Source organism: Crocodylus siamensis, chromosome 5, assembly GCF_052110815.1.
Source record: "Crocodylus siamensis isolate JL-2025a chromosome 5, ASM5211081v1, whole genome shotgun sequence".
Lineage (NCBI taxonomy): Eukaryota > Metazoa > Chordata > Crocodylia > Crocodylidae > Crocodylus > Crocodylus siamensis.
The window spans coordinates 89,502,901-89,516,038 of record NC_143399.1 but is presented as its reverse complement, the minus strand read 5'-3'; the positions used below and the strand labels follow the sequence as shown (position 1 = coordinate 89,516,038).

Below are 13,138 nucleotides of genomic sequence, written 5' to 3'. Positions count from 1 at the left end.
TCTCAGAAGGTGTTAATTGGGCAAATACACACATTTAAATCCATGGTTCATTTTTGTGAGATGGGGATTGGAAAATCCCAAGCTCTACTAAACCTCCTACCTGGTGATGAAACAAAATGGCTAGAAAATGCCTTCACTATCAGCTTCTTTTCATACAACTGTAATGAAAATGATAAGAAATATGTGTTCTATGCTATGCAGGGAATGTGAGATGAGCTGAGATAATTTACAAATGAAACGTCCTGAGATCAAGAATTAATTTAATCTCCTCCAAAGGTAACTGCGATACATCTCCTCTTTGAGAGTATATATTCAAAGAATTCATCTAAAAATATTAATAAAAACAAAAAAATAAAATGAAGACTTTTGAAATCCCTTTGAACCAACCTATTCTCCCCCCTCTCCAAAAAAATGAATGGCCAAAATAAATTATCTAAAAACTGGTTTTGCAACACAAATAGGGCAAAGTTGAAAAGTCTAAGTTAATAGAGTTTTATAAAACTGTTAAAAATTCCATAGGGACTAGTCTGCAAGTCTCCAGAACAGGTAACGATGAGAAGTTAGGTTATTTTAGCTGCTTTATCAACCAGCAGGGTATGGCCTGCTAAAAACAAGTAGTAAGAAGGAATGTATTAAGACAACAGGTTAGTCATGATTCTCTTATATACAAGGTTGCCAACTGTAGTCATGTAAAATTAAATAAAAAGTTGAATGGATAATTGTTGGTTTAGAGTAAAGAGACCTTTAAACTCAGTTTGGGAATTTCTGGGATTGGCGCAAGTGAAACAGGAAATATGATGACATTATTATCAATTGTTTAATGTGAAATTCTTGTACCTTTTGGGGAGGAATTGCATATGGGTTGATTTTATTACTTTAATTTTTCTTCTGTAAAGAAACACACAAGTAGGTTTTTATGCATGGGATTCTCCTCGTATGCATGACCCTCTGAATGGCTAGTGTGGAGCCTGCGCTCTAACAGAATTTGGACCACAAAATCAATAGACGCATAGACTGAATTATACATAAACGTCTAAGAATTTTTAGAAGGATTTCTTTAGCAACAGGCTATAGCTCATTAAAAAGTGGCTTACAGTGACACGCACATACACTTTAAAAAATAAAAGTCCCAAATTATAGCAGACCTAAAATACTTTGTTAAAATGGTGAGATGTCACTCATTTTAAAAAACAAATGCCTTCTATGGTTGTAACCAAAAATACCCATACAAGTTGCTAGAATCACTTTATTGATTTTACCAAGTGAAAAAACAACACACAACAGAGTAGTGAAAAGAGCAAAATACTGCAACTGACATTCTGCTAACATTTTGTTGCTCCATATGTCAAAGTCCTGTTGCACAGAAGACAATGAACTCCTTCACTGGGATTGTATGTTCCTGGGCTACAGATAACTATATGCAGGGAGAGAAAAAGAACAAAGCAACATTAAGATGCTATGAACGAATGACTTCTAAAACACTGAATAGATTAGAAATGTTTTTAAATTCTTTTTTGATGTATCATCAACTATTTGGCAAGACAACAATTTTTTCCAGCATCCTAATATTTGACTGTGACATCGTGTTGGAAAATGCACCATATTCTTCTCTTCAGAAAAGTAATTACTGTAGTATGACTGTTCCCTGGTTAATCTACACACAGGTAAACTGTTTCACTAATTAAACAATAAGCAGTAACCAACAGACTTCAGCATAGCCTAGACCTCCTAATGTTGAACTAAATGACTCTTACTCCACCTAGTGGATAAATATAAAAGAATTTAAAACTAGATTTGACTTTTAAGAATCTAATAAAGGGAGAAATGCACAGAGAATGCCTCAAGCAAGAAACTGGCATGGGATGTGAAAAGATGTTTTGTATAGAAATGCACATTTCAGTTAATTCAGTGCTATTTTGGGAAATGAGCACACATTTATCTAAGGAGTGACTCTACATTTTAACCCATGCAGGAAAGACTAGCCCTAAAGCTGATCACTAGGAGGAAACAAACAGGATCCGAGTCAAGTGGTTGGTTTGGTCATGGCTCTTCTGACTCTTTTGAACCTCACTTCATTCTTGCAACAGTAACAGTAACATTTTTAAGGAAAAGGCTCAGTATTAGTGTTCAATCCTTGCTAGAACCTGGATGGCTCCTTATTTCTGTCCTGTGCATTCCTGCTTATATCCTGGCTCTGTGGTTTTATGTTTTGGCTTGATGTCTTCCTTTGGATGGGAGGGGAGCAGTTAGGGCTTATTAGGACACCACTAATTCAGCAGAATTTGTAATGCTTAATCTGGTATATCCCTGTTTTCAGACGGCCTTAAATTAATTTGATCTACAGTGGTAGCATTTTCCTGGACTGCCTGACTGCCAACTCTTGCTGGTGGCCTAAGGAAAAGTTAGAGGTCTCATCAAATATCATCAGCAAGGTAGATTTTAAGAATGATCTGGCAAAAAGATTTGCAGGGCTCCCCTTGCTACAGACACTCAGAAACGTTGCACTATTTTAGTATTTTTATTACGTTAGCATCTGTTCAGAGAAAAAATCCCTAGGGTTATTTAGACAGACAACGTTCCAGCTTGAGCAAGGTGTTGGACTGGATGACCTGCCAAAGTCCTCCCAGCCCTGTTTGTTTATAATTCTATGAATGCCTTCACCAAAATCAGAGCTCTACTGTACTAAGCACCGAGAAAACAATACACTGGACAATTATTATTGACCTGTGTCATAAATTAAGTAGCAAAATAAAAGAGGTCATTAATAATGATAATTGATAGGGGTGCACCAATAGAGATTTTTTGGGCTGATACCGATGGCTGATTTTTTTAATAAGCCATATCAGCTGATACTGATGCAATTGCCGATATGCAGCCTGGCAGCATGGAGAGTGGCATCCGGCTGGTAAGTCAGTTGAGAGGGAAGGGGTGAGGGGGGATGAAAGCGGGGAGGGCAGACTGAGGCCCCTATGATGAGGGAGGGAATGGGGCTGGTGCTGAGGCTTGGGCAGGTGCTGCCCAGCCAAAGCATGGCACAGGATGGAGCCGCAACTTATCTGCGGGTGCAGAGGGAAGGCAATTCCTGCTGCTGCACTCACCCCGGGAGGGCGTAGAGGGGCATGTGTCCCCTGGATCAGTGCATGAGGCAAAGGCAGGCTGCCATTATGGGCTGGGGCTAGCGCTGCGCTCTTCCTGGAAGGGGGGTGGGGCTGGGCTGCACTGAGGGTGGGTAGCAGCAGTGCTGTGGTGGGGAGATACAGCAAAATTTGGGGTGGCTGTAGCCCTCCCTGCCTTCACAGCACCACCACCTGCCCCAGGCCAGCATCCCCTACCCCCCTCCCCCCACAAGAGCCTGGTGCTGCCCCCAGCCCACAGTGGCAGCCTGCCATCACTCTGTGCACAGATCCAAGGGGCACATGCCCTCCCAGGGTGTATGCAGCAGCGGGAGCCTCTCCCCTCCCCTCTCCCCATGGCTCCATCCTGTGCCGCACCTGGGTTGGGCACTGCATGCCCCAGCTGCAGTGCCAGCCCCACTCCCTCCCTCATCTTGGGGGCTTTGGCTTGCCCCCAACCCCACATCCCTTCCCACACGATAGACTTACCAGCCGGATGCATGCTGTCGGGCTGCACTCCTGGCCGCCTGTGTACTGCACTGCAACTGTGCACGTAGCATTTTTTGGCAACATTTATCAGCCGCATCAGCCAGAAAAAGACAATTGCTGATAATGTCAATTTTCCTTTTATCAGTGCCAGTATGATATAGACCAATGTATCAGTACACCTCTAATAACTGATAAGAGGAGTCACTCTCTGCCTATAGAGGCAGCTGCAATTTTGCTCCCACTTCTGAAAATAAAGGAGAATATCTGAATGCGACATGTCAGAAACTAAGAATCCATTATTTCCCTACACCAAAATGACTTGCCCAGAGGAAGCTTTTATATATATGAATAAGGTGGCAATTCTTAACCTCCGTATTCTTCTACTTCCTAGCATGTGTCACTTCTTCAGAAGAGTAACTGTGCTCTAGTTAGTAAATGCCACAAGCAGATTTGTTCCTAGTGAACTTCATGGGAATTTTCATCTACTTGGATTGGAACAGGGGAGAGAGCTATAATAACAGGATAAAAATATTATGTTTGAATAGCACAATCTGCGTCTGCCATCTAGGGGAAGGCATGAAACAAGAAAGAAATATTAAGTGACCTGGTACTTGCTTAGCCAGCTACCAAGAGAAAGTAAATAAAAGTTTATTTTCTCAGTCAGTAAACATCAGTAAACATAACTTGTCTCAATCTTATTTACTGAGCATAAACTCACATCAGTGTATCTTCACCCTACAAGTATAACCGTCACCTCAAAATACTCTACCTCATATATTTTATGTGATATCTCACTTGCCATTTCACACTTCACAAACTTTACTGCATCCTAAAAGATACCTGACGCTTGCTGTTCTGCTCCAATTTTAGGGCAAGTGTAATACCTGTGAAGTAATACATTTTCTTTCCTTCAAATTATTATGCTCCAAAAAATATAATTCTTTAAAATATAAACAATTCACTTGACTTTCTGAGAGAACTGAAGAAAATGAACTTATTTTAGCTGCAATTTGTGTGTGTCTGGTTCATAGGAACTAAACTGAACAGGAGAAAAAACAGGGCCAATAGACTACTGTATATATCAAAAATGGGTTTCTAATTACCTTTATGGGTTACCTGATTACCCAGAAGATGAAATCAAGTCGTCAGAAATAGTTAGAGCCTCAAGAAAAGAGTAATTTGGGCACTTAGAGCTGTATATGAACTCCTGAGTTAAAATAAAACATTGCAGAAATGTTTCTAAAACTACGGAAAAAAGTCTTTTATATTTAATGCAGAAGTGGCATAGTTCATCTTGTCCTGCCATTTAAGTTCAGTTAACATGTTCACTGCACCAATGGTATTTTATTTAAATTTAGGCCCCTGGCAGATGTTACACTTAAGATGTGATTAACCGTTAATCGAATCATCTATTAACCTGGCCATATGTTCATACAATTAATAGCGTGATAAAACAGGGAATAAGCACAAAGTTATTACACAAAATTATTTTGTGTAATAACTTTGTGACTGGTCCCCATCATGCCTGAAACTGAATATGCAGCCAGTGCCAGTTAGCTGACTGGTGCTCCCAGTCACAAGAGCACACTGGAGTCTTGAAGGGCTCCCAGTACGCTCTTGTGACTAGGACAGCAGATTATCTGAGTGGCATGTCAAGCTACACGCACATGGGGTACCTAGCCTGATACTTGCTGGTGCAAGGGAAGCCAGGCTTATGATCCCAGGCTCCCCTTGCGTCAGCAATAAGGCATAATTGGGATCTGATCCCCAATCTTTCAGTCAAGCTTCTTGCCATGCACGTGTAATATGATAGGAGATGCAATTGTTGAGATTGCAGATCAGATTCCATCGTGCCTTTATCTGAACATCTGCAAATGGCCAGAGACAGATATATTGCATCTTTTTATATATCATATAGGGGTGCACCGAGATTTTGAGGGCTGATACTGATAACTGATATTTAAGGAAGCATATCGGCTGATATCAATCCAATTTTCCGATACAGCTGTATGCAGCTGGTAAGTCTGTTGTGGTGGAAGGGGAGGGGGAAGAGAAGGACCATGGGGGGAGGGGAGGCAGAACAGTGCCCCCTGAGGTAAGGGAGGGGGCAGGGGCAGGTGTTGCCCACTTGGAGTGGGATGGGGTGCCAGATGGAGGGAGCTGCAGCTCGTTGGGAGGAGTTGGGGGGGTGCACCCTGGGAGGGCACAGATCTGCGCAGGGCAGGGCAGGGCATGACAGGTGGGCTGCAGCTGCGGCCTGTAGCCAGAGCTGCGCCAGGCTCTTCTCAGCAGGGGCTGGGCTCAGGGCAGATAGTGGCAGTACTGGGATGGGCTACGGAGGGGGCTGCAGCCACCTCAAATTTTGCTGTAGCCCTGCTCCCAGGGTGCACGCAGCGGCATGAGCTGCCCCCCCCCGTCCCCAGAGAACTGTAGCTCTGTCCTGCACCCACCCCATCCTGGCTAGGCAGCGCCTGCCTCTGCCCCTTCCCTCCCTTGCTTCAGGGGATGTTGATACCCCACCCCAACGCCCCTTCCCTCCCTGCTCTCCTTCCACCCCAACAGACTTACCAGCTGCACGCTGCTGGGCTCTGCTCCTCGCTGCCTGTGTGCTGCGCTGCAGCTGCGCACATACACAGGTATTTATCAATCAAATTATTGGCCACTTCAGTCCCATTTCCGATGCAGCCAATTTTCTTTATATTGGTACTGATTTGATATTGGACTGATGTATCAGCGCACCTCTAATATCATACTGAGCATTTTACAAAGAAGGGGAAATTCTAAAATGAAGATTAAATCACCTGAAATGTATTTCTAGGATTTTTATGCTAAAAATAACAAACCTACATGTTCAAGGTGGTTATGTTGATATATATGAGATTAAGTGCATCTCTAATATATATACAGATTATAGAGTAAATATATAGATATGAATAGCAGTAACATTTTCTTTTCAAATGATTGCTTTCACAGGACCACAAAGTAAGATCTACTTGCCTATCTACATGGCTTTGGAATCGACATGATGAGTAGAAAAATAAGTTTGAGATGTACAGCTACTGTTTGGAAGGCATTTTCCAAAAAAACTGACCCTCCTTGATGAATGTTATCTATCTGCATGCTGGGATTCTAACATTCTGGGATCATGACTGATACAATTGATACATTTTAAACTAGGAACTGAGAGCTGCAGATTGCAAGAGCCTAACAATTTTAAGGTTATGAGACCTGGTTTTAATACATGGATGAAGGAAAAGCTTACAAACGAAAACATATTCTGGAATAGCAGACAACAAGAGTATGGATAGAAAGGTAAAAGGAAGTAGTACTGATGACACTTACAGGCGGGCAGTTGGTGGAAGGATGGCGTATAATGAATCTGGTTTAACAATTTTAATGGGTCAGAGAGATGGAATTGTTTGTATGTATGTTATTGGTACTTTTAGTACTAAGGTAACAAAATGGAAGGACTAGAATTACTAGTGAGGGACATAAAGTGGAATATTATAGTAATAACAAAAAAAAGAGGAACAACAATCAGGACTTGAACTTTCAGGGCAAGAGAGAAAGATCGAAGTGATGGGGTAATGTACATCATGACAGGTTTGTATTGGATCAGAAGGAATTGGTTTACTTTGGGTCAAAAAGTTCTATTCTTATAATGGCAAGGAATCTAAGGGCACTTTTACACATGTACGTGCTGGAGCGCTGGGTGCTTTTAAAAACACCTGGTGCTGCAACGCTTACAGTTGGATAAGCAGCGAAATGTGCATCAGCACTGAGAAAATAGCAACAATGCACTTTTGACCTAAAACACATAGAAGGTGCTTTAGTTCAAAAGCATACCGCCACCATTTTCTGCACGCTGACATGCATTTCACCACCTATACAACTGCATATGGCACAGCACAGTTCACATTAGCTCATATGCAGAGAAGACTTGATTAATTGAATCCACTCCAAAGTGGCAGATATCCTGGGCATCGTGAAACAAAAACATATGTGTATAAGTGTCCTAAAAGGGGATGCTTAAATGCAGAATTGTTGGGCACACATAGCAAAAGACTGCTAAGATGAACAGGGGATAGAGAACCTATCTTATGAAAGCCAACTGAAGGAACCTGAATTATTTAGCTCAGCAAAACTGAGGCTGAATGAAAATATGACTATTCTCTAGAAGTATACTGGATAGGTAAACACCACAGACAAAAAACTGGTATTTTAACTAAAAGACAAGGCTGTCACAAAAACAAATGGGTATAAACTATAGACACAAATAATTGAGAAGATTTAAGTGAGAAATTAGAAGGTTTTTCGCTATCAGAGGTGGAAGGTTCTGGACCACATTTGTAATAGGAAGAGCAGGAGCAAAAAAGCTGTTTCCTACTGCATTCAATCACCTTAGAGGTCTCTTTCTGTCTTATATCCGACAGAATGTATAGTTTGAGAAACATGTACACACTATTGAATAGTGATCTACTAAACAAAAAGCTTCCACAGCTGCATGACCAAGTATGCAAGTCCTAATATTTTAACCTCATTGCTCAAATTCCCAAACAATGTACACACATTTAAATACGTATACTTCATTCACGAACTTGGGAAATTAAGCCAAAAAAGCACCTATAGATTTGAGCACATTTCCAGAAGGATGTCCAAGGACATCAAGCATTGTGATCAAAGAATGAGAACCCACTTAAAAATAACAGCTATGAGTGGGAGGAAGTAAAAAAATGTGTTGGGATGTGTGGCGGGAGAGGTCGTTGAACAGGAGGACAGATTTCTGAAAGGAATCCAGGGACAGAGAGGATAAGCCTCATCTTTATTTAATATCATATGGTTATAGTATGACTGAGATAAATGGGGCTGTTGCATATTGATACTATGGTCATATAATAGTTCTGCTTGCCACAGCAAGAAAAAGGAGGAAGTTAAATTAAAAGAAAATGTTAAACTTTACCCACCCACCCAAAAGAAGTGGAATAAGAGGAAGGAGCTGATGTGAGGACTTGGTTCTGTGAAGGAATCCATTTTCAAATCTGTGAGTGGAATAAAAACAGGGACTGACATGTATAAGGGTAAGGAAAAATATTGCCAGCACTTTAGAAAAAACAAGTACTTCTGTTCAGGGTTGCATACCTATCATAGGAGGTTAGAAAATAGCATTTGCTTAAGGAAATTTGTTGAGCTGATGGGAATGAAAATGTGTGGTGAACTCAGAATCCAAGCTCCAGGTATCTTTAATTTACCTAGAGTGTTTTCCTCAAAAAATTCTAACATGTAGAACTACTAATTTATTCTAAGAAAAAAAGCTGGTGTTTTACATTTTAATTTTCATACTATAAAAATCTTTTAGCATCTTAGCTGAGGAGCCTTGTCTGGAACAACTGCATTTATGGTAGCTGGCCTCTGCATAGGATAAAGGAGGTGAGTTCATGATAAAACTAGAAACTTCTATATTATAAAGCTTCCTAAGAAGAGATGTAATCCCTACAGTGATTTTAATGTAATTTTCCTTGAGATTATGTAAATAGATATATCTAAAACTTCCAAATGTTTCACTACATACCACTAAAAGAAATTATCTTGCATGGTACAAGTTCTTTTTCATAATCAGAGCACAAGGAAAATTGAAGATTCAAATATGCTGCAGTCTGCAACTTTTGTTTTATTATACTACCTACTTCTATTCTCCTACATTTTCTTTTTTACAGCACTTTAAGTGTCTAGATAGCTTTTGGGATGGAATCCATTGTTCTTTTCTCCCAGGGCACTTTTACATGTGCTCTGGGGATGGGGGGGGCGGGGGCTGGAGCATGCTTTAATTAGAGTGGCTCCAAGAAACCATCACGGCATCTCGTGTATCAGAATCCCTGTGCTTCAAAATGGCAGCAGGGACACTTGAACTAAAGTTTGTTTGACCAGTTTTAATTCAAGTGCCTCTGCCACTATTTTGTATTGTGAGGATGCTGATACACGAGATGCAGAGGCATCTCAATTAATCAAATCTATTCCAATGTGCTGTAATTACAGTGCGTCAGAGCAGCCCCAATTTCCAGCTCTGCAGAAAACTTCATCTATTGAAAAAGATTTACTTCCTCTTCATGCTTCTATATTCTAACACTTTAGTAAGTTCTCAGCTGCAATACTGAGTTGAGATCATTTGACTTTTATCACAATTATAAAAAATGAACTCTCTTTCCAAGGAGTCAAAAGTAGCTTTTAAAAACAATAATCCAAATTTTAGTCACTTCACTTACGTAAGTAATTTCACCGTCAAAGCCATGACTTGCATAAGAAAAGTTAAAAGGATTTGTCCAACTCTTTCTATACCAGTATGTTACAGAATAGCTCCTTTCTTGTTCATATTCTATTTGTATCTTGCCAGTAGTTTTTGTATATGTAGGAGGTCACTGGCGTGCCGCCTGGAACCAAGTCATCTCTCTATAGATGGTAGTGTTTTGTCTTTTGAAAAATCCCTGCCACCCTTTGGTGTTACAGGAGATAGAAGCTGAGACACTCTTGGGGAAACAAAGCATTAGTTAGGGACTCATGGCATTGGCTCGTCTTCACAGGGCTCCACCATCCCCATACCCTGCCCTAACCACCCCAGATGTTTCAAGTGCATTGGTACTGGCCTCTGATGTTGGTACTCCAGTCTCGGTCTTAAGTACCACTGCTAGGAATCTCCCTCCTCTTTCAGTTGCTTGCCCCGTTCTTCCCTGCACAGGCCTCAAGCCAGCCACCCTTGCTTCCAGTCCCATGCTTACATTCAGGGTCAGGATGGACTCACCCCCCATGGGGAGTAATCTCGTCAGTGTCTTTGCTTTCTTCAAGGTTCCCAGAGTGGTTAACTACACCCCCAGGGCAAGACTCACCAGCTGAGTAGTTCCCTCCGTTCCTGCATTGCCTTTCCCCTGCTGAGCAGCCTCTTCGCAGGATCCCTCCAGGTAAATTGAGGAATAGGGGTTTTCCTTTGAGCTCCAGGGTCGGTCCTCTATTCCAGTCTCCCCTGCATTCTCTCCTTTTCTTTTCTTCTCTCCTGCTGCCTCCAAAACGCCCTCTCAGCGTCCCTTAAATTTCCCTCTTCCCCAACTGGGTCCACCATGGCAGCCTCCCATTCGCTTCTTGCCTGACCCAGCTGTTTTCTCTTTCTTCCTCTGACGCGGTTTTTCTCTCTCCTTTTGTCCATGCCATTCTCCCGGGCTCAAGCCCCTGGCAGCTTGGTTTCCCACGCAGCCTTTGATCTGCTGCGGCCCAAGCTGGTACCTTTAATTCTTCAGAGTGCAGCGTTTCTCCCACCCAGGCTCGCCATGACTTTCCCTGCCTCTCTGGGTAAGTCATTGTTCCCTTGACAGGGTGTTTCAGTCACCCTGTCACAATATACATTCATCCTCTATGCTGGAAGGCATGTGGGGGTTTCTGCATTTGAGTTTTCCAGACTGTATTTCTCTCCTTCTAATTTCTCTTTTATAGTTTTTAAATAATCCCTATAAATATTTCCTCAATTTTTGCACTATTTTTGCTGTCTTCTTCCAATGCCTTTTACACATGGACTTCATAAAGCATCAGTTTCCCCAGAAAACCTCGCTGTAATTGCAGAAAATTAGGGTTGGAAGGGACCTCAGGAGGTCATCTAGTCCAAGTCTCTGCTTAAAGCAGGACCATCCCCAACTAATGATCAATACTAATGATAAAGATATTCTGTTTCTACAATGCCTTACATTCTGATGCATCACAAAGTGCTCCATAAATTTAATGTGCAATATGCAAGCCATACATCAAGATCATTTCCTCCACGACTTACATTTCAGCTACCAGTCGGGTGAAGTAGGCAACTATCTAAAGTGCTTAGTGACACTACATGCTATTTGGAACTGTGAAATGTGTGTGAAATAATTCAACTGCAGTAGAAATTCCACTAAGCCATATGTAATTACTAACTTGTAATCAGACTGGGACATAATGTTACTATTTCTGCATTTACAAGGGTGCATTTTAATATTAAAAAATCGGACCCATTTAATTTGTCTCATCTGACGCGGCACCTCCAAACAGTAGTGTAACTAAAAGCGGGCAGGAGGGACATCTGCCCCAAGCATCAAGTTAGTAGAATTGCCCCCAACTTCCGTGAAGTCCCTCCAAAACAGCTCTTGGCTGCTGCTGTTGTAAGAGCACCAGCCAACGTGGTCAGAGCAAGCATGTTGGCGGCAGCAGCTCAGCCAGGACTGCATAGGAATGCCAGCATGAGTAAGGCTGGTGCACCCCCTGCGCCCCTTACTCTCCAACAGTGTTTGCCCTGGGTACTAACTCTATTATGCCACTTCCTCCAGCAGGACAGTGAAATCTTAACCCTTTTTTAGATCACAGCTTCTGTTCTAACTCAAAATAAAGAGTGCTATCTAAGGGCCTAACTCAAATCCCAATTACTTTAATTTGGATCACGTTTTAGATGACAAATATTACTCTTGAGAACACAAAGATGCTTCTTACAAAACTACCAAAAAAACAATCCAGTTCAACTTTGGTTACCTGGAAAAACATAACAGGTTCCCAGGGCAAAGTGATACAATTAACTAAACATTCAATTATGCATGAGGCTTAATTAAATAAAAGTAATCTTGAGTTGTTGAGCAATCTGTATGATTTGTAAATTCATTACATACCACAACAATCAGGACAATCTGGATGTATCAGAGAGTTCATTCCAAATCCTGGGCGGCAGTGATTAACCCACACAATGTGTAGGGTACCTTCGATGTAGTATATTTCAGGCAATGGATTAGAACGTTTTCCCAGCACTTCCACTTGTTCTTTAAAAAATTTCTCTATAAGATCTTTTGCCTAAATTAAAAAAAACAGGTATTTTCTAAAATCAACCATTCAAAAAATTAAAACAAGCTGTTTCTGATCTCTTGCTTATAGTTTAAGAGGCATGGGTTATAACATACAGGATTTAAGAGATGGGTTATTACTGTTACTGATTATTGCTTTCTAATGGACTACAGCTAGCTAGCCAGTCTAACATTCATGTATTTATTGTTAATTATAAAATCGCATAACTCTATTTATTTAAATTCAAAACAAAGTGTTCCCCCATTCAATGTGGGGGAAAAAGCCTTTCTTCTTGTATTTGAATGAAAGATAGGAGCAGACAGCTGCTGTTACGCCAGCCCCAACTTGGGCTTAGGGTCAAAGTCAGAGTCACAGCCTCCTCCTCCCAGCCTCCGTTCCCCCAGCTTGCCTCTTCTGTCAGCTTTGCCCTACCACTTATTATCCGTTGCAGCTTCAGGTCTGGCTGCAGCCTGGGGCATGGAGCACATGGTCGCTCTGGCACAGGGCATAAAGGGACATTTCAGGGGAGGGGAGGAGGGTGCAGGAGTGGAGGCACCAGGCAGGACTGGCGTTGGGGGCAAGGAAAAAAGAGGAATGTGTAGGCAGGGGGGTGGCAGGGAGCAAGAGGCAAGGGTCAGCCTTTTCGACTCCCCTGCCACCTGCTTCCCTAACACAGTTTTCCCTGCTGCAGTGCTGCACAG

General features: G+C 41.8%; 1 protein-coding gene across 1 annotated transcript in view; it reads right to left on the bottom strand.

The window, feature by feature from the left end:
• Positions 1–1,322: 1,322 nt before the first annotated feature.
• The window catches only part of ZPBP (zona pellucida binding protein), a 48,834-nt gene continuing 37,018 nt past the window's right edge, over positions 1,323–13,138 (bottom strand). Inside the window, exons 7-8 of the mRNA XM_090049778.1 lie at positions 12,269–12,446; positions 1,323–1,414 (exon numbers count right to left, since the gene is read on the bottom strand). Coding sequence (XP_089905904.1) covers positions 1,323–1,414; positions 12,269–12,446 — 270 coding nt within the window. The remainder of the gene's footprint in view (positions 1,415–12,268; positions 12,447–13,138) is intronic.